At 43.4% G+C, this 27,604-nt stretch overlaps 1 protein-coding gene across 8 annotated transcripts in view; it reads left to right on the forward strand.

Moving 5' to 3' along the window:
• The window catches only part of LOC131685202 (glutamate-gated chloride channel), a 230,973-nt gene that overhangs the window by 176,646 nt on the left and 26,723 nt on the right, over positions 1-27,604 (forward strand). For all 8 annotated transcript variants that reach the window (XR_009304749.1, XM_058968758.1, XM_058968761.1 and 5 more), the window contains 3 exons: positions 8,531-8,600; positions 21,052-21,288; positions 21,353-21,487. Coding sequence is in view for 7 of the 8 variants with exons in the window: in XM_058968758.1 (XP_058824741.1) it covers positions 8,531-8,600; positions 21,052-21,288; positions 21,353-21,487 (442 nt within the window). In the remaining variant the exon portion in view is untranslated. The remainder of the gene's footprint in view (positions 1-8,530; positions 8,601-21,051; positions 21,289-21,352; positions 21,488-27,604) is intronic.

Consider the following 27,604-nt stretch of genomic DNA (forward strand, 5'->3'; position numbering starts at 1 on the left):
TGTAACCCGCCAAAAGGCAGGGTTGGACAGCTGAGCAAAAAAAATTAAAATATTTTTTCCTCGCTAAAATGTTCGAGATGTTTTTTTTCTAGGATGAACGCCAAGCTCATCTTGTCTGGTGTTTGAAGTGACAGATATGCGCGCCTTGAAATGGAAAGATAATGATCAGTCAGGACTATTAATCAACAATTGTTGATGCAATTCACCGGATTCTAGAATCCCCGCAATCAGTTTTAGTGTATCCACAAAAATGTTAGGAGGCAAAGAGCTTTAGACCGATCTTTCCTTCTTAAATCAGTTCAACGTTTAATCGACCACTACAATCGGAATATTAGCTTAGGCAAGCTTACGTTGCATGCAATGCAACATGCATATCAGCGGGGGAAATTTACTACCATCCTGGTACACAATATTGTCTACAACATTGAAAAAGCATGCTCGCAAAAGCAATCAAGCTTAGTAGTTTTTCTTGATATTGGAGGTGCTTTTGACAACACGTCCTTCGAATCCATTTTGGTAGCAGCACGAGATCATGAAGCACAATGGTGTAAAATATCACGAACTGGATACACGCAATGCTTAGCAACTAACATCTATACACATTTTTAAGACAAGACGAGATAAGTGTCTGCGGATGTCCTCAAGGCAATGGTCTATGGAACCATCCCGCCGATGCCTGGTTGAGGAAACTTAATGAGCTTTGGTATCCACAATATGGTTTCGCCGATTGGCTCTCAAACGTGACACTTTTTCGCTCGATGCGCCAACTGGATTTCATTTTTGGTACTAGTCAAATGATGATGAAAACATTTTCTTGCATTGATGATAAAGGATAGTTGTTCTATTTTAATTGTTTTAAAATAAATATCACATAGTTTCACAAAAAGCTTTATTACAGGTGATAAAAAAACACTCGTTCTTTCGTTTGACACCAAAACATTTAGTTGAACTCAGTATTTTATTACGAATTATTGAGATCCGGAATTATTTTTGTATTGTTGAGGTTAGGTTGGTTGTTTTAGATATGGAAAATGTTTATCTAGAAATTTAACTTATCAGTGGATAACCTCGACTACCAACAACTACACTCTTTAATCCAGTGATTTTTGCCCACCATCGTGTTTTCTATCGAAATTTCAATCTCTGAATTTCATTTTAATATAAATTGAAACCGGAAGAACAAATGTGAGTGAAGTAACAAGAAATTTACCATCTGTATATTTTTCAGAGGTAGAAAACATATTTTCTTCATCAATATTACTTTTCATTAGAAGAAATAACATTTAATTATAATATTGATAAAATTTAAAAAAAATCAGAATTTACTTTCCAATGTGTTTTGACAGACGAAAATAAAAACATCATAATTGCACTTCCATGCTCTCTGGCGGTCGACATCTAGCGTTAGATCACGAATGACTATCATAAAATGATAGCCGGTATTTGCATTAACACACTTTTTGATTTGTTGCAGCAAGCCATATGTGTTGTTGAGCAATGGTGTCTTCATGTTGGACTATCAGTTAATCCAAATAAAATAGTGCTTTTCACGCAACGAAAGATTACAACCGGAGCCTAACCGTTGCAGTTCTTTGACTCTGAAATTATTGCCACCATCAAGTTAAGTACTTCTTGACTCAAAACTACATTGATCAGCTCACACCGATTTAGAATCAAGAAAGCTTGCATGGAATTCGGTCAATGCAGACGATAAATCTTGGGGTCCCAAACCCAAATACATTCGGTTGATCTACACAACAATTGTTGGACCAAAACTGGCATTCGGGTGCCTTGTGTGGTGACAAAATGAAGAGAAGTCACGACAAAATTAAAGCTAAACTATATTTAGAGGATTGTCTTGAGGGCGATGGCCTTCACGATAAACTGCTCTAGAAGCACTCTTAAACTTAAAATAACTAAATGTGTTTCTGAAACAAGAAGCACTTTCTTGTGTACGGTAGTCTTAAGGTTACCGGTCTCTGGAACAGTACCGCAATAGATCGTGCAACTAGCCACACAAGATTGTGGCCCCAAATGGTTACTTGGGATGAGTATATAATTGCTCCTTAGTGACCATACACTTACATAAGTTTTCTTTTTAAAACTTTTAACGTGAAAATTCCTGCTCGCGAGGAATGGCTGTCTGGCAGGATGGAGCGACAACTCGAAGAATACGTAGTTTGGTATACTGATTAAAGGCAGAGCAGGTTCTGGTGTCTTTAACGAAAATTAAGAAAATAGTGCAAAAACGTCAATTTCAGTGAAATTTCATAATAATGGCTATAACTTTGCTTCTTGAAGACACAAAGCTTAACTATCTTCGACGACGTGTCATAACTTTAAACGGTCTAAAACTTTGCCGAAGACACCAAATATCTAGGTAGCGAAATGAAAAAGAGTGAAAATCCAAACTAATTTATACCATCAAAATAAGGTGCAGATAAAAACAAGACAGTTTGCTGAATACCGCAACAACAAAGAATGCACACCCAAAGCACCAGAGGTTTTGTCTTTTTGTTCTGGTCCTACTGTGCATTGTCCTAGCTTGCAAACTTGTGTTCAAACAAATACTTTTCTGCCAGATGTGAGCCCGAAAATGTTTATTTTTTCCAAGCACAATAGCAGCATTCTAGTCACGGCATTGACTGCACATTGCAAACTCAATTATCACATGGCTACTATTCAGCGTGCTGAGAATTATTCGCGTGATCTTTGTGAATCCGATTACGGAAACTCATATCATTTTATGTGCAACTGCCCCGTAGTAATGCAATTACGTATTCCGATTATTGGGTCTCCCCACATAGATGAACCCACTATGGTATAAAGAGCTATATAGTTTATCAGTAGGGTTCACGATTCCTTCGGGAGTGAAGAATCCAGGCTGTTTATTGTTTTGTGCTGTGATTGTATTGTATTATCATTTTCCATTTCCTTGCCATTTTCCTTTCACCTTCAGGAAAGTGATGAAACGACATGACAAGGCACTAATCTCCTAGTTACGTGGGGAACGCGCCAATCGAACCCATTTCTTTTGATTTCTGGTTATTTTGTGAAAGGGTATTAATAATGCAGGGCCGATGAAACATGTGGGTAGTATGAGTAGTACAACCCACTCGAAAATTAGCGAGGGGGGAATTACCCACTCGAAAGTTTGGAACAAACCACAACCTGAAATTAACCACGTAGTGTCTCGCGCACAAAACGCATTCGTCTGAAATTGTCGATGTACAATAATTTCATATTAAACTTGCAATTTTTTGACAATCGGAAAATCACTGTCCGGATATCATGAACCGGATCGCCGACTGGCCTCCTTGGATCCGCTGGGAACTCTTGGGATCAGATTTCCAGGCAGTCGTAAGCATGTCACCAAAAAGAGAAGCGAACTAAATACTATCGGGGGTTTAAAAATATGTGTATACGAGACATACAGGATCGGAAAACTGTAGCCAGAACACTAGGCGCACGACCAGACAACATGTTTAATGTTGCGATAACGTTCTCCCCGATCCCAATACTCCGAAGATGCGCATTCAACGTACCATGATTGGACATAATCCGATATATCACCCAAAGGAATTCACGACCTTCATCCATCCCTTTAACCGAGGTTTGCTGATACCTTTCGGATTCTTAAACTTCCATTGTCTCACGAAATTTGATAAATTTTCAAGCATCCTTTGACAAGATATACTGAAAAATTCGTTGAAACTACGCGATCTTTCATAAATATCTCCTTTTAATGCCTAATTGTCCATCTTCTCGTTACCCGGAATGAATCAATGTGAAAGAACTCAAACTAATATTTGCATCTGGTAACCTGGCATGATTTTTCGTTTCGTCGGAATCAAGCCAGTCAAAACGTTGCACGCTACTTTGTAGCGAGTTCGAGTACAATGATAAATCTAACGCGCTAGGCCGAGCTGGTGGAGTTGGCGTTCGTGTCATTTCCATCATAGTCAAGAAATTGTCGCGAATATCATACATTAAGATAGATCGGTTATCATCGTGAAGACAAACCCATGGCATATCGTGGAAGTTGAATTCACCTAGAATCAGCTGATGTGCGATGAGTACGTAAACAATATCAGTAAGTCTTTGCCTTTGATCCGGATTTGACAAGCGACAACTCCAATACCTGGGAGCGAACAAAGGCTAATCCGATTTAAATAATAGCACATTTTGATCCCTAAAATGCTCCTACATAGTGTTTTTGCGGCTCTGACGAATAATGTTAAAATTGTGGAAAATCTACGTCGAAAAATAACCAGGTTTTCTATAATGCAAATACATTGTGTAAAACTTAGGAAAATAATAGGAGTGACGCACTTACTTCGGTTTTGTAACAGCACCCACCAAGGACACTTTCGGGGGTTTACGAGGAAGCTCAGGTGAGGAAATGATTCTTCACTTTCGAACATTTTTAGGCTCTTTAGTGAGCGTAGAAATTAGTCGTGGCCGGTGGCGTAGCCCTCTTTAGCATTTCTTCTCGAAGTAGACGTCAAAAAAATGCTATGTCTAATTTATATGTGGGATATGTCGACAGTTCATGCGGAGTGTCTCCATAGTAAGAAAACTTTTCACGATTCCTCCGTATTTTCCGCTACGTGTTTTGTTTCTACAATGGGTAACTATATAACGTTATTGTTTGCAACGTCGGTAGTTCATGCACAAAAAGGCGAAAAGCTAGACGAACCCCGTTCAAAAGAACAAAGTTTGGAAGAACATATCCGGCAAAAGGCTCGAAATGAGGTGAATGAAAAGTAAGTTGTTTTCTTATACTCCTCGATTCTTGCTTGACGCATTTGCTCGCATACCAAAGTTTTCATTGACTGAATCGAAGGGTTCTGGAAGGAGCCAATCCCATATTTCGCAATTAAGGCCCCTCCCGGAGACTACACCATCTATCTCTACTCCCCGGGCGGGTACGTATACAAATACTTATTTGTACACGTCCGAGTGCTATTTAGTTAGATCACGCGATATAGGGATGATGTTAAATGGCTTATCTTTGGTCCGAAAGTAGACCGTCCAGGGGCCGGTTGTTTTAGATGGATGTGGTTTGTATTTAAAAGGAGACTTATCAGCATTATTTTTGCCATCGGAGAAATATTCAAATCGTTCTCAGTCGGTCGTCAGAGATACCACCCCATTAGTCAATATTATCATGCGAGCTTCAGTATCCACCAAAGAAGGTTCATCGAAGGGAATGCAACGAAATTGAAAAGAATGAAGTGATTGGTACTTAGCTGTACAAATGTTCTATGTAGTATCAGTAATCAATAAAAACATTTTTGCTAAGCCGTCGGTCATACAGCACTTTGACAGAGGGTGTTTCCAAATGAATGCAGGGAGTTTTCATTTTCACTTACTTCCATCAATACGAGTAGAAATTACTTCGAATCTTACTACCCACTCGGGAAAAAAGTATTTCGCCGGCCCTGTAATAATGTAGCTTCAATTAGAAGTTATTCGAAAAACAGTGCGGACCGTTGCCTAAAACAGTGAAAATAGACTCATGTGTCAAATATTTTTTTCGTCCCTTTTTTAAACTCATTAGAGATTGCTAATGATGAACCAAGCACCCAAAAACTTGAAAAGCCAAACGAACTAAATTAAGCGCCGCTAATAGTTGCGAACATTTCAGCAAGTGCGCAAACCATTTTGTTCTTTCTGCTATTTATTTCTATACGCCATACAACCGCAATGTGAACCAAAATTCAATTCTCTATAGTATTCCGCTATCCTATATTAAGTTTAATTACTATTGAGCACTTTTAAATTTAAAACAGAAAATTTTCACTACGAAAATAGAGAAAGAACTGGAAAATGCTGCTCTTCTCTTGTCTAAATGGCTTTGGATATGAAAAAAAACAGCGGCTATTTCGGGCGGAAATGACCAGCTTCCTCATTTAAATCAGCAGTAAGCCTTTAGCAATTGGCCTACTGCGATTATCCTTGTTGGCTTTTTGCTGTTTAGCTCATATTAGGGTATTTGGTGGTTTAAAACTATTCAACATAGACCGAAAAATAAACGCAGTTCGTAACCAGTACAGTTCTCGAACTGCCTGAAATTCATCACAAATTGCGAGCAGTTTTCCAATACAAACCGCATTTCAATTATGTCATTTTCAAAAGGACTGGGTGGGGTATTGCGCTGGTTTTTCACATTTTAACAGAAAGGGGGCAGTACTTCTGCCCAACAAAAACTACAGTAGACTAACCGCAAACCCGGCCTATTGCGATAAATACGGGGTTCCTGCATTCAAAAAAATATCCCAACTAGGGACCATTAGAAAATTATGTAAGCGTTGTGATATTTATTGACACATGGGAAGGAGGGAATAAAAAATAAACGATTCCTTAAATTTTGGGTAAGTTTTACGTAACATAATTTATGAATGGCTCTTATTTACTATTTAAATCACCTAAAACAAAAATCTCAGTTTGAAAAACAATGTCACCGATTCAGTGTTTCACAGAGGCGTTCAGAAAATATCGTATTCGTTTACAGATTGCAGATAAACTCATCGTAGTGCGCAGTACTAAGCACTTGTAACAATGACATTCATAAACTTGTTAAATCATCTCTCGCATCCTTCGCAGTATTTTAATTAAGCAAACCTTCAATTCGGTGATACTTTTACAACCAAACATCACAGCCGAAATGTTCGAAAAAATGGTTACACTCTAATTTGCTCCACAGTCAACACAACTTACATCAACACCCTAATCGTTGCGTATCATTTATTATTCATCATTAAACAAACTGATCTGGTTTTATTTGAACATGAATTTCTCTATATCAACAAATAACACAATCTATCAATAATAATAATAAAAACAAACAAACAACAACAAAACGATTGTCAACGTAAAACGACTCAATCTATAGTTCTACCACTAGTACACTGCCAACGACGACGGTAGCCCTAGGTAGGATTTTCGCATGACGACTCACATACACATATGAACTGCAACCGGAATGCGGAAGAAGAAAAAAAATTGCATCGTGTAAAAGAATGCTGACTATACATCCTAATATGCTTGTGCACGCGGAATGCTGCTTGCTATTGCATCCTGCTCGTTAGACTACGGCACGATTGATATCCGAAAGAAAGAATGAAAGAAAGAAAGAAAACTGCATGAACCGCATGAGTCCGCATCATGTCGCACGAAACGCATGGGAATGACACCCTTTCCCCCTACTTCCCAGTGAACCTTGAATGCCTTTAACCAATCCTGCATCTGCATGCCTGCATGGTAGTTCTCCAGCTCGCATGAATCGACAGTTCGCTTAGACCCCCCAGCCTGCTCTCCGGTACTGATGGTTTTATGCATGATTCTTTGTATGAAGGAATGAAAAAAAAACATGGCTGCCAGCAAAACTCTTCTCGTGCCTGCGCTTTTTCCATATGTTGCATGTCGTCCGCATGGTTGCATGATAGAATAACATCTCAGCATGCTGCTACTCTACTCCGTTTCTCGCATGTTGATTTTTGTTTATTTTTTTAAGAAATGACGGAGCCTACCACGATTGTATCGTCCCAAAATAATTGAATAAAAGGGTGTTCTGATTCTATCCAAAGCGTTGGTGATAGTTGATCAGGACCTTGTAATTAGTTTGGGACTTTGCATCGTTCAGGGTGGCAGCTGTCAGTATGATTTCTGCTCCTTACTCTCTTACCGTTTTGAAATTTTTCTAAAACAACATTTTCGTTACTCCAATTCGGTTTTAAAGTGCTTCTCCTCCTTTTTTACTTCTCGTTAGTCTGATTCAAAGTTCTTTCAATTATTTTTTTTCAAGCTCCTTCCTTCGACTATTCCCTACTGATTCGAACGTCTTTATCCCTTTGTCCAACAAAAAAAAATCTGCCCTCTGATTCTCATCCTTTTGAAAACCCGAAAAATAGCATCTCGTGAAGTTCCCCTCCATTTGATCGAAGCAAAGATTTTAACCAAACAATCTTTCCTGAGCCAGAGACCATACGGCAGGAAACACTAGATTCCCCCGACCCCCCACCGAAAGCTTGTAAATACGCCTCTCACCCTGCCGCAATCTACCCACAGGTCGATAGCCTCCCCCCTTCCCCCTACATTCGCACCAGTGATAGGGAGCAAAATTCGCAATCAATCGATCAACAACAACAAAATTACTCAAAATTGAAAACCGATAGCTAGGAACTCCATCCTAAACCAATAACCGCCACCAACCACCATCTCACCCTGCCCCAGTAAACCTACCCTAACCAAGTAGCACGTAACACAGAACTGAACCTAACCTATGTCCTAGCAAAGAACACATCCCACCCCCGCACACCCCCAGCCCATCCATCCACTCTCGAGGATAGGAAAAAAGCAAACTCACTAAAAATCCATCAAAATTTTTGCTAATATTTAATTTTCTTTCCCGCTGCCGCGCGCCACCAACATCCGTTAAAATTGCCAACCGTTGTCAATTATGGAACATTCCCGATGAACCACCGATCACCGACCTTCACCCCATAAAAAACGTCAATCTCCGCAGGAATACAGCGTACAGCTAACATTCCGAGAGCAGTGGCTGGACGAACGGCTCAAATTCGACGATATCGGAGGTAAGTGAGTTAGTTGTGAGGCTTTATCGTATCGTCATTTTTATTTTTCTTGGTCCATTGACCACAACTACACTAGATAGACTAGAGATAGAGAGAGAGTCGGTCGGCGATAATCTGTGGTAAATTGAAGCACTCGGATTGCAGAGAAAATTTTTTCTTTGACACAAGATTCGACGACCATCATGGCTGGTTACGCAACGGTATTCTTCCTTGTTCGCTTGACGCACAGTGAATCTGTCCCAACTTAACTCCCCCACCCCTGATTCATCCCGTTTTGGCCATCAGAGTTTGCCCCATCCGACGATTGGAAATGGCACAATAATTGACAGAACTGCTGTCCACAATGATGGCCGATCGGTTCCGACGTAATGCGTTTTACGTCCGTCCGTTGATGGGTGTTGCGGGAAAAAATAGGGAGGAAAAATGGAAGAACCTGTGACACATGTTGCTATCGTCCTCTGTGTGTAATTCCGTTTGTAATGATTGGCAGCTGGTGGTGATTTTGATGGAAGAAAATTGGATTTTACCTTTTCATCGAACGAGATGGGGTTTTATCCGCGAACCGGGATGGGATTATTTCATCGATAGGGAGTGCTATGTGAAATGGGATTGGTTTTTCCCGAAAGGCTTCGTTCAAGATTGAATCACTATGAAAGGATAGTCGAAAAGGGATGTAATCTCTGAAGTGCTAGTTTATTCCAAATATTTAAAATAATACACATTTACCGAGTTTTCTGGAAAGTATTTAGTTAATAAATTTAAGAATCCTTTCGGTTATGATGAAAAGATCGTGAGCTTTTAATTTTAATAATTCAAATCAACAATGGTGCCAAATATTGCAACTACATACCAAAAAAAACCAATTCCCTACGAGTCCACTCACCACGTCGTTATTACATTATTCTCCATTTGTCACGCGATACATTTCAAAGCCATCGTGACAGTCGTTTTGCGCTTCGTCAAGATAATTAACGCTGTCGGAGTGTAATGTGCAGACTGACCGATAGTAATGTGGGATATATTGGCGTAGACTCTCGAACGAATATAATTTAGTGTGGAGGATAAATTATACTTTCGTGGATTAGGCGAATCAGATATTATTTGTTTAATAAGTTAAAAATCTGCGTTTCGTCCCATCAGTAACTGGCACTAAATTGGTAAACCAGTTGGATGGTAGAACAGCAAGCACTTCTTGCATTTTCAAGTGAACAACTGATCCTGGTTTAAGATTCGCAAGAAAAGTAGTTCTGATTTGCAGGTGATTTGATCTCAGTTTAAGTATTTTATTAATTTTACAGCCAGTTTTGATCTTATTTTGCTATCCTTACATACTTTACGTTTGCATATATCTGTTTGACAACGCATCAAATTCAATAGTTGAATTTGCATGTGTTATTGCTGCTATCGCTGGGAAAACGGATAACTTCTGTGCTAAACTAAAGACCGAATTATCCAAAAATAACCAGAAAATTTCACACCTCGCTAGAAAGGTTTCATCAGGTACTCCCATCCGGCCAAATTCCGGTACCTCTCGACTTTGCCCTGGTTGTATCTTTCCCGCTTTCATCCCAGCGTTAGCAAGGAGACTGCCGACAAATGTCCAAATAAGGACTAAATTGCAACGAGGAGATAAAGGTTATTCCGCTTTTGAAAAAGGCATTAGTACTTTGACCTTCATATACTTCAAAGTTCGGAGCTCACCCAAAGTACCGTGATGCAGCTCTTAACTCGGACACGTGGCCGCAAGGCATACTGTTCAGGGAATTTGAGGTTCTGGGTACGGAACATGTGATGCTACACCACCATTGTGAAGGAGTGTCGATGCTGAACGCATACTGGGACGCAACGCAGTTGGTACTATGGAAGCCCTCGATCCCCCCCGCCACAGTCGAGCAATTGTAGCCAGCGATCATCAGTCGTCCCGGTCCTGTGTGTTTTTTTTTACAATGGAGAAGACATTTACGTCCTAGCCCAGTACACGTGCTATTGGTAGGTGTCCAAGCTACCACACGGAGTGTACTGGGGGCGTGTCGGGCTCGAATGGTGACGCTGCCATTAATGAATCTGCTTTGTAGACAGATTTTTTGATTTTTATATTTTGGAGTTATTTGAATAACTATGTAATACCACGAAGATTGTATTTTTTTTTTCACTTCTAATATTTGCATTTAGTCACACTAAGTTATTATATTCGCTATGATGATGATGGATTTTTGTTACTTGTTATAACAGTGGTAATAACGGAGTTAGCTCGTTGAGTATGGGGCTTGATGACTCCTTCTGATAACTAAGGGGTCTGACGTGGATGATATAACTCGACCGGAATCTGCACTGCCACTAGGCTCGTCACTTCTCACCTTAGCAGGTGGTAGTACCCATGTCATGGTCAGGCGGGAGGAGTCTTACAGAGAATTATCGGAAATGGAAGCTATTGGCTTCAATTCTCGATTCTATCAAGTATCTTCCCGGAATGGAAATTTTCTTGATGGACCCTGGTTGTTGGCGGAATATTCGAAATGTATCTGGTTACGTTCTTTTGAAGGAAAGGCTATGTCTGCAAATTGTCCGTTTCTTTTTGTTAACTGGTTTTGTTATGAATCAAAATATTAATTATCTTTTAGATAAATCGTTCAGCTCACACCTTTTGGGTATGAGGTGGGACCATCATCATCATCATCACCACCAATACCGACTAAACTCCATTGGGCCCCGCCATCGTTCCCCCCAGGGACTACCTCTCGGTATTACTTCTGGGGGGATGGCTGTACATAATGTACTCATTCACTCTCACTCACGCGTTCATACGTCCTGTATGAGGCTTACTTGGGTGCTCTCTCTATCGCACCTTGATTCACTCTCAAACACTCCACATGAGGCTGACTTGTGTGCTCACCTTACTCATTCCTTGCTAGGCTTACTTTTGTGCTCGCCCCACCCATACCATGTGAGGCTGACTTGGGTGCTCACCCTATCACCTGATTCACTCTCGATCGTGCCACTCTATTATACCCCTGTCACTCCCCCTGGCATCCCATGTGGGACATTTTTCTTAGGCCCCACTTCTGACATACCATGCGAGACTGACTTGTGTGTTCACCTTTTTCATTCCTTGCTAGGCTTACTTTTGTGCTAGCCTCTACCATACCATGTGAGGCTGACTTTTGTGCTCACCCTTAACATGCCGTGTGAGACTGACTTGGATGCTCACCCTTTCACTCCTCTGCCACGCCACGAGGCATCGATAGCTAAGTCCCAACATACTACGCTACGACCCTCCCGTCTTGGCATGAGGCAGTCCACTTATACGCCTATATACTCACTCTTCTGTCTTGCTTCGGGGTGGCTGGGTTTACCCCTTACGCGGTTGCCAGTCGCTGCGCCAACCTACCTCGGCATGAACAGACCATTCACTCTCTTATTTTGCGCTTGGCCTTTTTCGCTCCAGCTAACCAATCACAAGTTAGCCGTGCCCGTCGTCTGTTGCTCGGTTCGCCAGATTACCTGTAGCCTACAGGCAATCTGGGTGGTAGCAGCCGAGACTGCGTTCCACTTCTCCACCATTGCTGGGCAGTCCGGGCAGGCTGGGAGCTCCGCGTGCCCGAACCTGTGGAGGTACCGTCGGAAACAGCCATAGCCTGACAGGAATTGTGTCAGGTGGAAGTGAACTTCCCACCCAGCTCGATATGCTAGGTATCAGCCGGTGGGTCCACCTACCTTTCGAGGAGTTGTCCCACTCAGGCTGCCATCTGGCGACCGAGGTCACCCTGGTGCGCTCGCGGGCTCCTCTATTTCCACGTAGCTCGAAACACTCCTCTTCCTCTTCCCGAATGACCAGCCCGACTGGCATTATGCTTGCTATCACGCAGGATGCATCGTGTGACACCGTGCGGCAGGCAGATATCACTCTGAGGCACATCACGCGGTAGGTGCTCTCCAATTTCCGTAGGTAAATGATTACCCTCAGTGCTCTTGACCATGACGGGCCGCCGTACCTGAGGATAGATACAGCAACGCCTGCCAGTAGCCTACGTCTACTGGCGCACACCTTTGAGCTGTTGGACATCATCCTCGATAGAGCCGCAACAGCAGTCGACGCTCTCTTGCATGTATAGTCGACATGGCTGCCGAAGGTCAGCTTGTGGTCTATAATGACTCCGACAGACTTCAGACTCCGCTGTGAAGTCATCGCGACTTCTCCCACATGGATAACTGCATGTTGTGCCGACTTGCGGTTGTTGACGATAACTACCTCCGTCTTATGATGAGCGAGCTCCAGGCCTCTCGCGCTCATCCATTCCTCCACCGTGCTGATCGCGTGTTCTGCGGTTAGTTCTACCTCAGGGATTGACTCCCCGTAGACCTCCAAGGTTACGTCGTCGGCAAAGCCGACGATCTTGACCCCAGGAAAGAACTTCAGTCTCAGACCCCCGTCATACATGAGGTTCCATAGCACCGGGCCTAGGATCGAGCCCTGCGGGACTCCGGCGGTAATCGGAACCCTTTTCTGACCGGCATCGGTCTCGTATAGCAGTACGCGGTTCTGGAAGTAACTTTCCAGGATCCGGTACAGACCCACCGGTAGGCTAAGCCGGTGTAACGAGAGCGCGATGGCATTCCAGCTTGCGCTGTTGAATGCGTTCTTCACGTCCAGTGTCACTAACGCACAGTATCGAATGCCTCGCCTTTTTCGTTGGATAGCTATCCCGGCAGTCATCAGTTATCACTGAGTTGAGAGCGTCCACTGTGGGCTTACCCTTCCGAAAGCCAAACTGGTTGCTTGACAGGCCGTCCGTACCTTCTGCGTACGTGGTTAGCCTGTTGAATATGATCCTCTCAAGCAATTTGCCAGTCGTGTCGATCAGACAGATTGGTCTGTACGCCGATGGGTCACCTGGCGGCTTCCCGGGCTTCGGCAACAGCACCAATTTCTGCCTTTTCCATCTATCGGGGAAACTAAACTTGTCAAGGCATCTCTGCATAGCTAGCCTGAACATGTTCGGGTTCGCTATGATCACTGCCTTGAGAGCGCTGTTTGGAAATTCATCCGGCCCTGGAGCTTTGTTCATTGCTAGGGAATTAGCCACTGCGAGTAGTTCTTCATTCGTCACCGGAGCCACCATTTCGGCCGTGCCCGCACTGTCTCGTAGTGCAGGTGGTCAGGGGCTTGTGGCTTGAGCCGGGAAGAGTACTTCGATAATCGTCGCCAACCGGTCCGGAGACCGTTCTGGGGGTGAAGAGCCCCCTTTGGTCTTGGTCATCACGATTCTGTAGGCGTCACCCCACGGATTCGCGTTGGCACTCTCACACAGGTTGTCGAAACACGCTCTCATGCTGCTTTTAATAGCCTTGTTAAGGGCCAATTTCGCAGCTCGAAACACTTCACGGTGGTTCTCTCTTGCATCCTCGGTGCGGGCTCTTTGCATCCTACGTCTAGCTCTGAGGCAGACTGATCGTAGAGCTGCAATCTCGGCACTCCACCAGTATACCGGGCATCTGCCGTTTCTTGGCAGTGTTTTTCTCGGCATAGTGGCGTCGCACGCGCGTGATAGAACAGCTACCAGCGCATCCCCGCTTAGACTGTCGGTGTTGGTCTCCAGTCCCAGGGCCGCGGTGAAAGCTTCGCTGTCGAAGTGATTGGACTTCCACCCGCGTACCTGACAGGGATCTCCCGCCCTCGGATGCTGCACACCATAGTTGATCTTAAAGCGGATTGCTATGGGTGTAGCCTTCGTCTACCCTCCATTCCATGCCTGGAGCCAGACTCGGGCTGGCAAATGTTAGGTCAATCCACGCCTCCACTCCGTTTCTACGGAATGTACTAGCGGAGCCATTATTAGCTAGCACAGTATCGAGTTTTGCAAGCGCCTCCATTAGCGCTTGACCCCTGCTATTTGTGCAGCGGCTGCCCCACTCCACTGCCCAAGCGTTAAAGTCTCCCGCTATGACTACCGGTTTCCGGCCCACTAGGTCCGACGAGAGCCTGTCGATCATCTGGTTGAACTGTTCTATTGGCCACCTTGGTGGGGCGTAGCAGACTCGGCGGAGGAGTGTATTACCTCTTGAACCGGGAACCGTCCCGTTGTACAGATTGCCACCATCCCAGGCCCGTCCGACACCCAATTTCCGATGCCGGCAGGGATGTTGTACGGGTCTGATAGGAGGGCGACATCTGTCCTCGACTCCGAGACCGACTGCCACAGCAGCTGTTGGGCTGCTGCACAATGGTTAAGATTTAGCTGTGTAACGTTCACGGCTTCTTCTTATTTGCCTCACCGAAGGAACGCGAAGGTCCGCCCATAGCATGATTACGGTCTTGCTTCTTAGCGGTGCAGATAAGGAGTTTAGGCGTCTTAGTGCAGCCCCGCTCCTTATGCCTCTCCTCGTCGCAGCGACGACATAGTTTGCTCCTGTCTGTGCCCTTACATTCGTAAGATTTATGGCCGGACTCAAGGCACCGATAGCACCTATCCACTGAAGGCGGCTGGGGTATGCTAATTGGGCATACCGACCAGCCGATCTTCAGTTTACCTTTCACGGTAACCTTTTTGGCATCTGCCTTCAGTAGCCTGAAGTAGGCTACTTGGGTGCCGGAGGGTCTCCCTCTCAAGCGCACAGAGGCTCGCTCGATTGTTACGTCGCATTGCTCCTTGATGGCTGCGACGACATCGTCTGAGGTCGTGAAGTCGTCCAGATGCTTGCACTGGAGAGTCGTTTCCGCCCCCTAACGACCTGTCCTGGGCGCCTTCACCCAGGACATCTTGGGCCAAGGCCTTGTAGACAGCACTGGATTGTGCGCCTCGCTTCAGCACCAAAAGCATTTCTCCTGTATTGCTGCGTCTCACGCTGCGCACGTCTTGCCCGAGGGCCGAGAGGCTTTCGGCCGCCCTCATCGACTTTAGGACGTCGCCCTCTTGGAGGCCACTGTCTGGGTTCCTCTTTCGGACTTCTCCCGACATTCCACCCTCTTGGCGTAAGCCTGCTGTTCCTGTCTTGCGACACGAACAGCCTTCCGGAGCACCAGCAGGCTCTGTTTCAGCGCCTTGCTGATACTTTGCTTCGCGCTAGTGAACTCGATTATTGCATCGAGCTGCTCCACCACTTTACGCATCGCGGTTAGTGGCCCGTCCAGCGCATTGGTAGGGCTATTTTCTACCACTGCTGGGGGGTCACTGGTGCTATCGGATGCAGTACTCGTCGCTCCACTACTCTCCCCACGGGGGCGGAGACCTCGCCAAACCACCTCTAGCAAAGGGGTTCGGCACCTCCGTGTGTTTATTGTTTTTATTTTTATTCACTTCATTCATGTTGATACTCACGAGTTGCGCGAGAAAGAAAGGTCCGCCACGCCAGAACTCCGCAGTAACGTGGTAAGGGACGCTTACTGTGGGGGTTGCCCAGGAACCCCACAGGCTCCGTTAACGATCGAGCATCTTTTTCACCCCCTCGATCACTCATCCCTCGGAACGGGTCGCTGCACGCCTTGGAATTGGGGTTATGACCTATCTTGCTTTACGTGGTGACCGCGGCCCAGATCATCACAACCATCCTCCTTTACCAGGGCTTTGGACCTGTAGCTCTGGTTCTCAATAGTTCCAGGTACGTATATTATTACAGACATGCTACTATTGAGATCCGTCATTCGCTAGCGGAGTTCATATTCACCTGTGTGGGAGAGGTTAAGTGTGCGTCTGTATGTCCTACTTCGGAAGAACATATATATTCGTTGCATTTTCCTAAGTAAACAGCTGCGATGCCTCCTAATTTGGATGGAACAGTCAGAAAAGAATGTTTGCCAGATAGGAATTGCCCTAGTACCACCGAGTCGCCCCCGTTGCATTTGGACGGTTTATGCACCGGAAAATCGCCAGCCAACATCACCTCACCGGACCTATTGCACGAGCACGACTACAAAATCTCGATCAACATGATACAAGCACCAGTTCGCCAAGCAATATTGAACCCAGGATCCCTGTGCAATAATTCAGTTAAAATATCAATATCACGGTATGAGTTGCTTGTATTATAAACGATATTATGAAAGTGAAACTAATTAGGGATATCTTCTAGAAACGTTATGAATATGCTATATATCAAGAACCAGCTTACGCAACAAGAATGAATATTGAGGAATTTTTTTACGTGAGAATATTGAGTTGAGACCATTCCTAAATTTCATACTACATGAACTATGTCATAAAAGTGGACATCTTTTCCACGATTTTGTAGAATATTTCACATGCATTCATAATGAATCGCTTTCAATATATTATGAATCAGGTACAGTTCACGAAGCGGGAATAGATCCATGAACAATATTCTGAAAAATTTGTGAAAAAGTTCACCTAAGAATATCAATACTTTTTCGATTTTATTAACTAATTTACAAGCACGAATACAAGATAATGAGTAGGATGTAATAAATCATGAATCAGTTCACGTCATGAGTCAACATTTGGTTTATGAAACACAATTACAAAATAATGGTTTTTGTTCACGGTCATGTTATTGTAACGTAAAAAAGTATTTGTTCCAGAATTCATGATATTCTGTTCACAAATTTGATAGCATTTTTTCCGAGTCTTTGTTGTGTTCAATGTTAATGTGAAATTACACAGTTATTAAACAGGCGTACACATATTTTCCCAGGTTTTTAGAAACGTGTCCGATGGAAAATAGACAGAAAAACCTGTTTTAATCCACCTAGCGGTGCAATTGTGCCTTTCTCGTTTCTCTAAACTATGGCACGGAGGCTTTTTATGTTCAACATAATTGTGGAAATGTCCATTCCATTCTTAGTACACTTTGCACTTATACACAATAGCTTGCCAGCCACGAACTTGATGAGCTACGCGTCGACGGTGAACACTTGAAACAAAAAATATCGTACTTCATTAGCCTAATCAGCATTAGATCAATGTTATCTGCTTGCTAACTCATTTTGTCATGCGGGAGTGGGTATGTGAGGAGGGCGAAAGTCCCATGAACGAACGACTCCCCAGCATAAATTGGTATGCTTTGTGATCTAGTGGTGGTTTAAAGATGATGGGGTTGAAGGGAAGGGGTATGAGGGCTGGATGGGATGGTGGTCTGAGGGGTGATTTAAGAAGATTTTTAAAGGAGGGGAGTGAACAGTAGAGGGGGGGGGGTGTAACCCCCCTCCCTAAACCATCAACTATGTCCCTGCTAAAATCCAGAAACCTTATGCGAGTCAAAAAAAAATTAGGGATTAGGTTGACGTTTTTCAGAGTGATTACATTTCTATATGAGAAAGGCAAAGTGCCAAAATCCAAAAAAGTGAATCGTCGTCAAATTTTTTTTCGAGTTTGCATCAAATCTCGACGTTTCATGCTCCTTGAAGACATTTAGCATCAAAAATAAAAATTCTATTTTGAATTTTTCCTATAGTTTAGGGTCCATTCATAAATTACGTAACGCATTCAGGGGGGGAGGGGGTACGACAAATTGTGACATGTTGTGACATATGGGGGAGGGGGAGTTAGCTAGATCGTTACGTAACACGTTTTTACTGAAGAAAAAAAATGTTTTCCCGGAATTTGTTACGTAATAAGAGAGGGGGGTATAGAGAAATTTGTGACATTTTGTTACATGGGGGGAGGGGGGAGTCAATTTTGGGCAATTTTTGCGTTACGTAATTTATGAATGGTCCGAGAAATTTCTGTGTGGCCGCACTCTTAAACCCGTAATTCCAGAACCAGAATTCCGATCGATCCAAAATTCAATAGCAGCCGATGGGAAAGTTCCACCTTTCATTTGAGACTAAGTTTGGGCAAATCGGTCTAGCCATCTCTGAGAAAAATGAGTGACATTATTTGACACATAAGCACATAGATACACACACATACACACATACACACACATACACATACACACACATACACACACATACACACACATACACACACATACACACACATACATACACACATACACACACACACACATACAGACTTTTTCCGATCTCGACGAACTGAGTCGAATGGGATATGACACTCGGCCCTCCGGGCCGGGATTACGGTGACGTTTTTCAGAGTGATTGCATAACCTTTCTATATGATAAAGGCATAAATGAGTGAAACTTATTGGACACCTCAAGCAGGACTCGAACCTGCGATCTCCCAGTTCGATTCTTTCTTGAGGACATATCTTTTCTCAGTGTGTCCAATGAAAGCTGAATCCCGCTTGGAAGAAAAACGAGCAGCCAGCAAAAATCCGTCAGGATTCCGGCAGCTGTCAAAATTATCAAAATGGCGCTGCCAGAATTCAGCTATACTCCTTTCAGTTATGGCAGGCAGATTCGCCTCACCGGTTCTTTTTTGTTTATCGTTGTTTCATTTTCGCCATATTTACATTTTTCCAAGAAGGATAGTTTTGGCAGATGAAAAAATAGGAAGAAACAAAGATTTTGGTTTCAAACAAGGTAAGTAATATGGATTTCATGTCTCCAGACATGTTTTTATTATAAATTTACATAAAATTAAAAAAAAATTAAGAAAAAATACAAGCAAAACCGGTCCTGCCGGTGCGTGCCTGGCAGAAATCCGGCAGAAAAAACCGTTAATAACCGTAAGGCGAAAAATTCTGCCAGAAACGGTTGTTGCATTTGAGCCGGCCGGCTGGGCAGCGCTCTGCCAGCCAGACCCCCAGAAATTCTGCCAGAATTTTTATTTCGCTGCCGGCTATCTGGGGGGAATCCTGCCAGGCACGTCCGACCGGGATTGTCATTCTTTCTGTCTATTTGCTATTTGTCACGATAGAAATAATGTGAGAAAAATCTACTGGATGAAATAATTAGAAATTGATCTCACCAACACTACATGCCCGGACACTATCTTGCCACATGTACGCACTGGCAGTTCTTTGTTTGCGCAGCAACGTCATCTATCAAAAGTAGTTTTGTTATTCAGGCACAGCTGTCATATTTTCGCTTAGCGTTAAACGATAAAATAATAAAAGTTCTTCTAGAGCTAATCAACTCGCTTCAACAGTAAAATATTTAATATAGTAAATACTTCAATTGTGACACCGTGGATAGCATAATCCTCACCCTTATTCATAACGGAAAACACTCGCAAAATGTGTCGCCAGAATAAAGCAGTAAATTTCACAAGAGTAAACAAGCGAACAAATTCGAAATAACTCCAGTAGACACTAGTCTACGAGCCGAGCCATGGTTTATGATATTTACCAAACAGCTTTCCAGCGCGGCTCGTCCAGCCTCCTGATTCTTGCACGAAACGTGTTGATCCCTCCGCTGTTGTAGTTCCGCGTTTCCCGTATCTATGCCGTGCCGCTATATGTATACATATATAGTTTCGACTGTCTGAACCAGATGGTGCTACAAAGATAACCGTTTTGCACATAAACTCATGACGCGTCCGTCGAAAAACACTTCGTCGTCGTTCGGCAAACAACTTGTTCTAAATCAGCACAAAAGAGTTTTACGGTCCGGTTCATCCTTTACACTGTTCCCCATCGGTCGTTCCGCGTGTCAGCTGGCTGGCTCGCCTACTACTGTTTTCAAGTGTGTGTGAAAAGGCACTGCTTGCAATGTGACTTGAATTACCGTGCGTCTCCATTGAATTATGTTTGAACTACGGAGATACGTTGTCCTTGAACCATAAATCTAAAATAAAACAATTTTGATTGATCTTCGCTATTTACTGAAACCACCGATCAATCACCAATCTCGATGGAACATCAATCAATCAGTCGTGCTATTAAGACTAGCGATGTAATCGATGGAAAGAGTATTCTCTTTACGTATTGTCCTTATCGTTTAGTTTTTCAGCAGTCTCACGTTCCTTTAGTTAAATGCTTTTTCCTAATATTTCAATTGATACTGATAATTTCGGTACAACGGCTTTTCCAGAGCTATTGAGTGAGACACTTCCTCTTGTGAGCCTCTTTCATCCCAGTGAAAATTGATACTGCTTGCCATGTACCACAACACCCCCGACATTCAAATTATGAATCTTCCAACCACCACCACCCCATCTTCGTATCGTGGTTTCCACTGAAACCACTGCTGCGTACATAACTACGGTTTCAAATAAGGCTAACCAAGCATTCCCCGATGGGAGCTATCGTTATCCTGCTGCCAAACAATCGATCCGCTCCAACATGGCATGGAAATGCGATACTTTATTTATCGCTTTCGAACCAGCTTCCGCCGATCGTTTTAATAGCGTCAAGTAGCTACAATTCTCATATGGGACAACATTGCTTGGATACAGCCAGGCGCAACAAGTGCTTGTTTGGCAGGAAGCGCGTTTTCTATATTACATTACCTTCTCCAGCAACCGAAAGTGCCGCTCTTTACACCACCGGTAAAACCGAACCAATTTCCGTCAGATCAAATATCGGGCACATCTTCGCACCTAAATAAACTTACTCAGGTATGTTTTCTTTTGTTCCCATTTTCGTTCCCCAGGCCGCCTCAAGTACCTGACGTTGACCGATCCGAACCGCGTCTGGATGCCGGATCTTTTCTTCTCCAACGAAAAGGAGGGACACTTCCACAACATCATCATGCCGAACGTGTACATTCGAATCTTCCCGTACGGTTCCGTGCTGTACAGTATACGAATCTCGCTGACGCTGGCCTGCCCGATGAACCTGAAGCTGTACCCGCTGGATCGGCAGGTCTGCTCGCTCCGAATGGCTAGCTGTGAGTGTTGAAGGATTCAATTATTCCATGTATGTTCTTAATTGTAATAATTTTTATATTTTAGACGGCTGGACAACCGCTGATTTGGTGTTCCTGTGGAAGGAAGGCGACCCGGTGCAAGTGGTGAAAAACTTACACCTACCACGCTTCACGCTGGAGAAGTTCTTAACTGATTACTGTAACAGTAAAACAATTACCGGTAAGATTATTTATATGTTTATCATACCATGCAGTATTTATTCAATCAAAAACAATATACATAGCAACTTCGAGCAATGGAAAATCTTAATGAAATTTTATAATTGACTCTCCTGTAGTCGCATCCTTTCCTATATTTAAGTGACCGCCTGACGTTCTAAACCGATTTCACCTGAACGATGTGCACTTATTGCATGGCGAAATTTTCAGAGTGGTTTTGTAACAACAGTTCTTAAAGTGAGCTTCCTTATGGGAAAATCATCTGAATTAAAAAAATCACCAATACGCATTCTACGCTCTCATATCACAAAAAAAGAATTAGTTTACCTAACAGTGATATGTGATATTTCATACACATAACAATGTTGAATAACATGCGAAGTACTAGAGATGGGATGAACATATAGGGTGATGAGCCCATTTTCGCCATGTTTCTGTTATCACCCTACCCATTTGAAGCCATTGGTTAGAGCAGTGTCTGCCATCTTTGTTCAACGCATTCAGTCAAATGGTAGCGCAACAATAGGGGCTCTCAATTCGATTTTTCGTTGCGCTCAAACACGAGAATTTCACTGTTTTCAGCGCATTTGTGTTAATATATTGATTCCTAACAACGGAGCAAAGCTGTTGATGTAAATTTTTACGCATTCCATTGATTGTATTTATTTATTTATTAACAGATTAAGGCCGAAGTGGCCTGTGCCGTATACAAAAGATTCTTAGTATGGTGAAAATAGGTACTTTACCCTATTCCCGCACGAATAAAACCTCGAATGAACTGAATGAATCATAGAAAATGAATAAAACAAATGAAATTAAAAATATATTAATGCAAACTAATGAAAACAATTATAAAATCATGCAATGAATAGAACGAATAATATACCAGGTATATAAGCTTAAATCCGCTGTTTGCTCATAGATGGTGTTACTGAGCATACCTACCATAGAAACGTCATACTTTTTTGTGTGAGTTCGACACCTGTTCGACAATCATTGCGCATCATCAGTAATTTCATATAACAACTTATATTTTCCCTTGTGTATCAGGTCTAAGTTTGTGTCACAAAAAGAGCATATGCGGGAAGTTTTAATTTGTTGCTTTAATTTGAAGAAATCGTCTGTCTAATAGCATCGAATGCTTCGCGAGGCCTATATTGATAGTGCGTTATCTGAAAATAAAAAAAAAATCAAAAATTATAAAAATTAAAAAAAAATTGTTAGAAAAAATTAAAAAAAACTGAAACTATCTATGTTCACCGCTACCACCAATAACTAATCAAATTGCGCCATGCTTTGTGCGAAAAAGGTCAGATTATGAACAAAGACATGAGAAGCCCCCATCGCACAAGTCAAAAATGATCTAAAAATACTTGGAGACACTCAACTGGGAGGTGCCACCTCATCCCGCTAATTCTCCAGACCTGGTCCCTTCCGATTATCATCTGTGTTCATCGGAGAAAAGCTCTTCAATTCGTACGAAGGCGCCCGAAAATGGCAATGGTAAAAAAAATGGCAAAGGTAAAAAAAACAAAAAAAAAATGCTGAGAGATGGGAAAAATGTATAGCTAGCGAAGACAACAATATTTTTTTGCGTTCTATATAAAAAAAATCCGTTTTTTTTAAAAAAAAAAAAGCGAATTTAAGCTTATATACCAAAAAATCCAAATATTAAAATGAATAAAGCAAAACAGATCTGCTCAATAAATAAAAAAATAAATTATATAAAAAAGTTATAAAAAATGTTCAATAACTTAAGTGGAGTCAAATTAACAAATTGGAATTGGATAGCTGAACAGAATTAATAAGATAAATAGAATGAAAGAACTCAATAAAATGTATGAACTGGGAAACATTAATTAACTGAATAAATTGAGGAAGACGAATAAATGAATAGAATGAACAATATGAATAAAATGAATAATATGAAAAAAAAAATGAATTGAATAATACTAATACTTTTATAGAATGAATAAAATGAACAAAATAAGAACAAAAATTAATAAAACGAATTAAATGAATAAAATAAATGAAATAAAATAATAAACGAAATGAATAAAGTAAAAATTAAGGTATTGAATAATATGCATAACATTAATAAAATCAATCAAATAAAATAAGCGTAGAAAATATAAAAAAAATAAAAACATATAAGAGAGAGAAAAAATAAACAGATTACAATGAAATAGATAATCATAATGAAAAATCATACAGCGTTAAGAGAGTTATAAAATTAATGGAATAAACTAAATTGTGTCAAATTAGCAATTTGGATGAAATAATTGAAACAAATGACCGAAAAAATGATAAGATTATTAAAATGAAGAAACATAAAATGCAGGAAATGAATAAAAATTGATTAAATTCGCAAAATAAAACAGGGAATAAGAAATATAATAAATGTATGAAATGAATAAACCGATCAGAATGAGAACAAAAAATGAAACAAAAAAAATATCCATACAATTAAAAGTTAGGTAATATTGAAAAAGTTATGAAATTATACGAATAAATTGGAATGAATAAGAGGAATAACTGAACAGAAGTATTTTTATTTATTAACAGATTAAGGCCGAAGTGGCCTGTGCCGTATACAAAAGATTCCTCCATTCCACTCGGTCCATGACCGCGCGTCGCCAGCCACGCAGTCTGCGAAGGGTCCACAAATCGTCTTCCACCTGGTCGATCCATCGTGCTCGCTGCGCGCCACGTCTTCTTGTACCGGTCGGATTGCAATTGAGAACCGTTTTCACCGGGCTATTGTCCGACATTCTGGCTACGTGCCCGGCCCACCGTAGTCGTCCGATTTTCGCGGTATGACAGATGGGCGGCTCCCCCAACAGCTGATGCAACTCATGGTTCATTCGCCGTCTCCATGTACCGTCTTCCATCTGCACTCCACCGTAGATGGTACGCAGCACTTTCCGGTCGAAGACACCAAGTGCGCGTTGGTCCTCCACGAGCATGGTCCAGGTTTCGTGCCCGTAGAGAACTACCGGTCTAATCAGCGTCTTGTAGATGGTCAACTTCGTACGACGGCGAACTCTGTTCGACCGAAGTGTCTTGCGGAGGCCAAAGTAAGCACGATTTCCTGCCACGATGCGTCTACGAATCTCTCTGCTGGTATCATTGTCGGAGGTCACCAGTGAGCCCAAGTACACGAACACTTCAACCACCTCGATTTCATCGCCACCGATGCAAACTCGAAGCGGGCGGTTCTCATTCTCTTCTCGTGAACCTCTTCCTATCATGTACTTTGTCTTCGACGTGTTGATGGCAAGTCCGACGCGCTTGGCTTCTCTTTTCAGTCTGATGTAGGCTTCCTCCATCTTCTCAAAGTTTCGTGCAATAATATCAACGTCATCGGCGTAGCCAAGTAGCTGAACGGACTTTGTGAAAATCGTACCACTCGTGTCGATCCCTGCTCTTCTTATTACACCTTCCAGCGCGATGTTGAATAACAGACACGAGAGACCATCACCTTGCCGTAACCCTCTGCGTGATTCGAAGGGACTCGAGAGCGTCCCTGAGACACGTACTACGCACATCACCCGATCCATCGTCGCCTTCACTAATCGCGTCAGTTTGTCCGGGAATCCGTACTCGTGCATAATCTGCCATAGCTGATCTCGATCGATAGTGTCGTATGCGGCTTTGAAGTCGATGAACAAATGATGTGTGGGCACATTGTACTCGCGGCATTTCTGCAGTACTTGGCGAAGAGCGAACACCTGGTCCGTGATAGATCGTTCGCTCATGAAACCCGCCTGGTACTGCCCCACGAACTGTCTTGCAATTGGTGATAGTCGACGGCATAGTATTTGGGAGAGTACCTTGTAGGCGGCGTTCAGCAGGGTGATTGCTCGGTAATTACAGCAATCCAGCTTGTCGCCCTTTTTGTAGATAGGACACACGACACCTTCCATCCACTCCTCCGGTAAAATCTCCTCCTCCCAAATCTTGGTAATCACCCAGTGCAGCGCTTTAGCCAGTGGCTCGCCACCGTGTTTTAGTAGCTCGCTTGGTATTTGGTCAACCCCAGCGGCTTTATTATTTTTGAGCCGGCTGATCTCCTCCTGGATTTCTTGGAGATCCGGAGCCGGTAGTGTAATGTCTTCCGCGCGTGCTCCCAGGTGCGTTACCGTGCCATCCTCGTCGTCTGCTGCATCGCCGTTCAGGTGTTCTTCGTAGTGCTGCCGCCACCTCTGGATCACCTCACACTGGTCCGTGAGAAGATTCCCGTTTTTGTATCTCTGCACATGTCGGCCTGTGGTACGTGGCCCCTGCGCGAGCGGTTCAACTTCTCGTAGAATTTCCGTGTGTCTTTAGCGCGGTACAGCTGCTCCATCGCTTCGCGATCTCGGTCTTCCTGCTGGCGCTTTTTGGTCCGGAAAACCGAGTTCTGCCTGTTCCGTGCCTGTTTATATCGCGCCTCGTTCGCCCTCGTGCGGTGTTGCAGCATTCTCGCCCATGCTGCATTCTTCTCTTCGACTAACTGCTCGCATTCGCCGTCGTACCAGTCGCTTCTTCGGTCCGGGCCCACCGTACCTAGTGCAGTGGCTGCGGTGCTACCTATGGCAGATCGGATATCTCTCCAGCCATCTTCAAGGGCAACTGCGCCTAGCTGCTCTTCCGTTGGTAGTGCCACTTCCAGCTGCTGCGCGTATTCTTGAGCCACTCTGCCATCTTGTAGCCGCTCGATGTTTAGCCGCGGCGTTCGGCTTCGACGAGAGCTATGCACTGTCGAAAGTTTTGAGCGTAAGCATACTGCAACCAGGTGGTGGTCCGAATCTATATTCGCACTGCGATAAGTGCGGACGTTTGTGATGTCCGAGAAGAATCTACCGTCGATTAGAACGTGGTCGATTTGATTTTTTGTTACTTGGTCCGGTGATCTACAGATGACTTTGTGGATATCTTTGCGAGGGAAGAAGGTGCTTCGGACTACCATTCCACGGGAGGCTGCGAAGTTCACACATCGTTGGCCGTTGTCATTTGATACGGAATGCAGGCTGTTAGGCCCGATCACCGGTCTGTACATTGCCTCCCTTCCTACCTGTGCGTTCATGTCGCCGATGACAATTTTCACGTCTCTCAGAGGGCAACCGTCGTATGTCTGCTCCAGCTGCATGTAGAACGCTTCTTTCTCGTCGTCGGGTCTCCCTTCGTGTGGGCAGTGCACGTTGATGATTCTGTAGTTGAAGAAACGGCCTTTGATCCTCAACTTGCACATCCTTGCGTTGATCGGCTGCCACCCGATCACACGTTGGCGCATCTTGCCCAGCACTATGAAGCCGGTTCCCAGCTCGTTAGTTGTACCACAGCTCTGGTAGAAGGTAGCCGCTCGATGCCCGCTTTTCCACACCTTCTGTCCCGTCCAGCAAAGTTCCTGCAGCGCCACGATATCGAAGTTGCGGGGGTGTAGCTCGTCGTAGATTATCCTGTCACATCCTGCGAAGCCGAGCGATCTGCAGTTCCATGTTCCGAGTTTCCAATCGTGATCCTTTATTCGTCGCCTGGGTCGTTGCCGATTGTTCTGGGTCGTATTCTCTTCTGTATTGTTCGTTATGTGGGTTTTTAAGGAGCGGCTTATAGGGCCTACGCCAACCACCTGTCTCGCCGGTGGGCCGTCGTGCCAGGACTGCTTAAGGTCCCACCTGGACACCAGGACAGGTTTACACCTTCCGAAGAAGGGTAACCCCCCCTTTCCTGCCAGCATACGACCAAAGTTCCCACCGGGGTTGGTTACCCGATCTTCACTAAGGTTACTCGTATCCCAGTCGACGCCACGAGGAGGCCAGGGCTAGGAGTTACTGGGCAGGAAGCTAAGGACCGCAAGTGGGGTCTATTTTATGCCTTCAGGTACAAGAGGCTTACGCACTGCCCAGTAGAGTGGGACATGGTTATATGAAAAAAAATAAATTTCGCTCCGAGTAACTTTTTGGGTTCCATTTGGGTCCTAAAATAACTGTGCAAATTCTAAGCTCGATTGGTGAAACTATATTTTTGCGCCCATCGTTTAAAGTTTACATGGGATTTCGTATGGGGAAATCGACTTTTACGAAATAATTCATCCAACAGTCGCCCAGTGCTTCCTAAAAATAAATCAATGTAAAAT

Source organism: Topomyia yanbarensis, chromosome 2 (assembly GCF_030247195.1).
Source record: "Topomyia yanbarensis strain Yona2022 chromosome 2, ASM3024719v1, whole genome shotgun sequence".
NCBI classification, from domain to species: domain Eukaryota; kingdom Metazoa; phylum Arthropoda; class Insecta; order Diptera; family Culicidae; genus Topomyia; species Topomyia yanbarensis.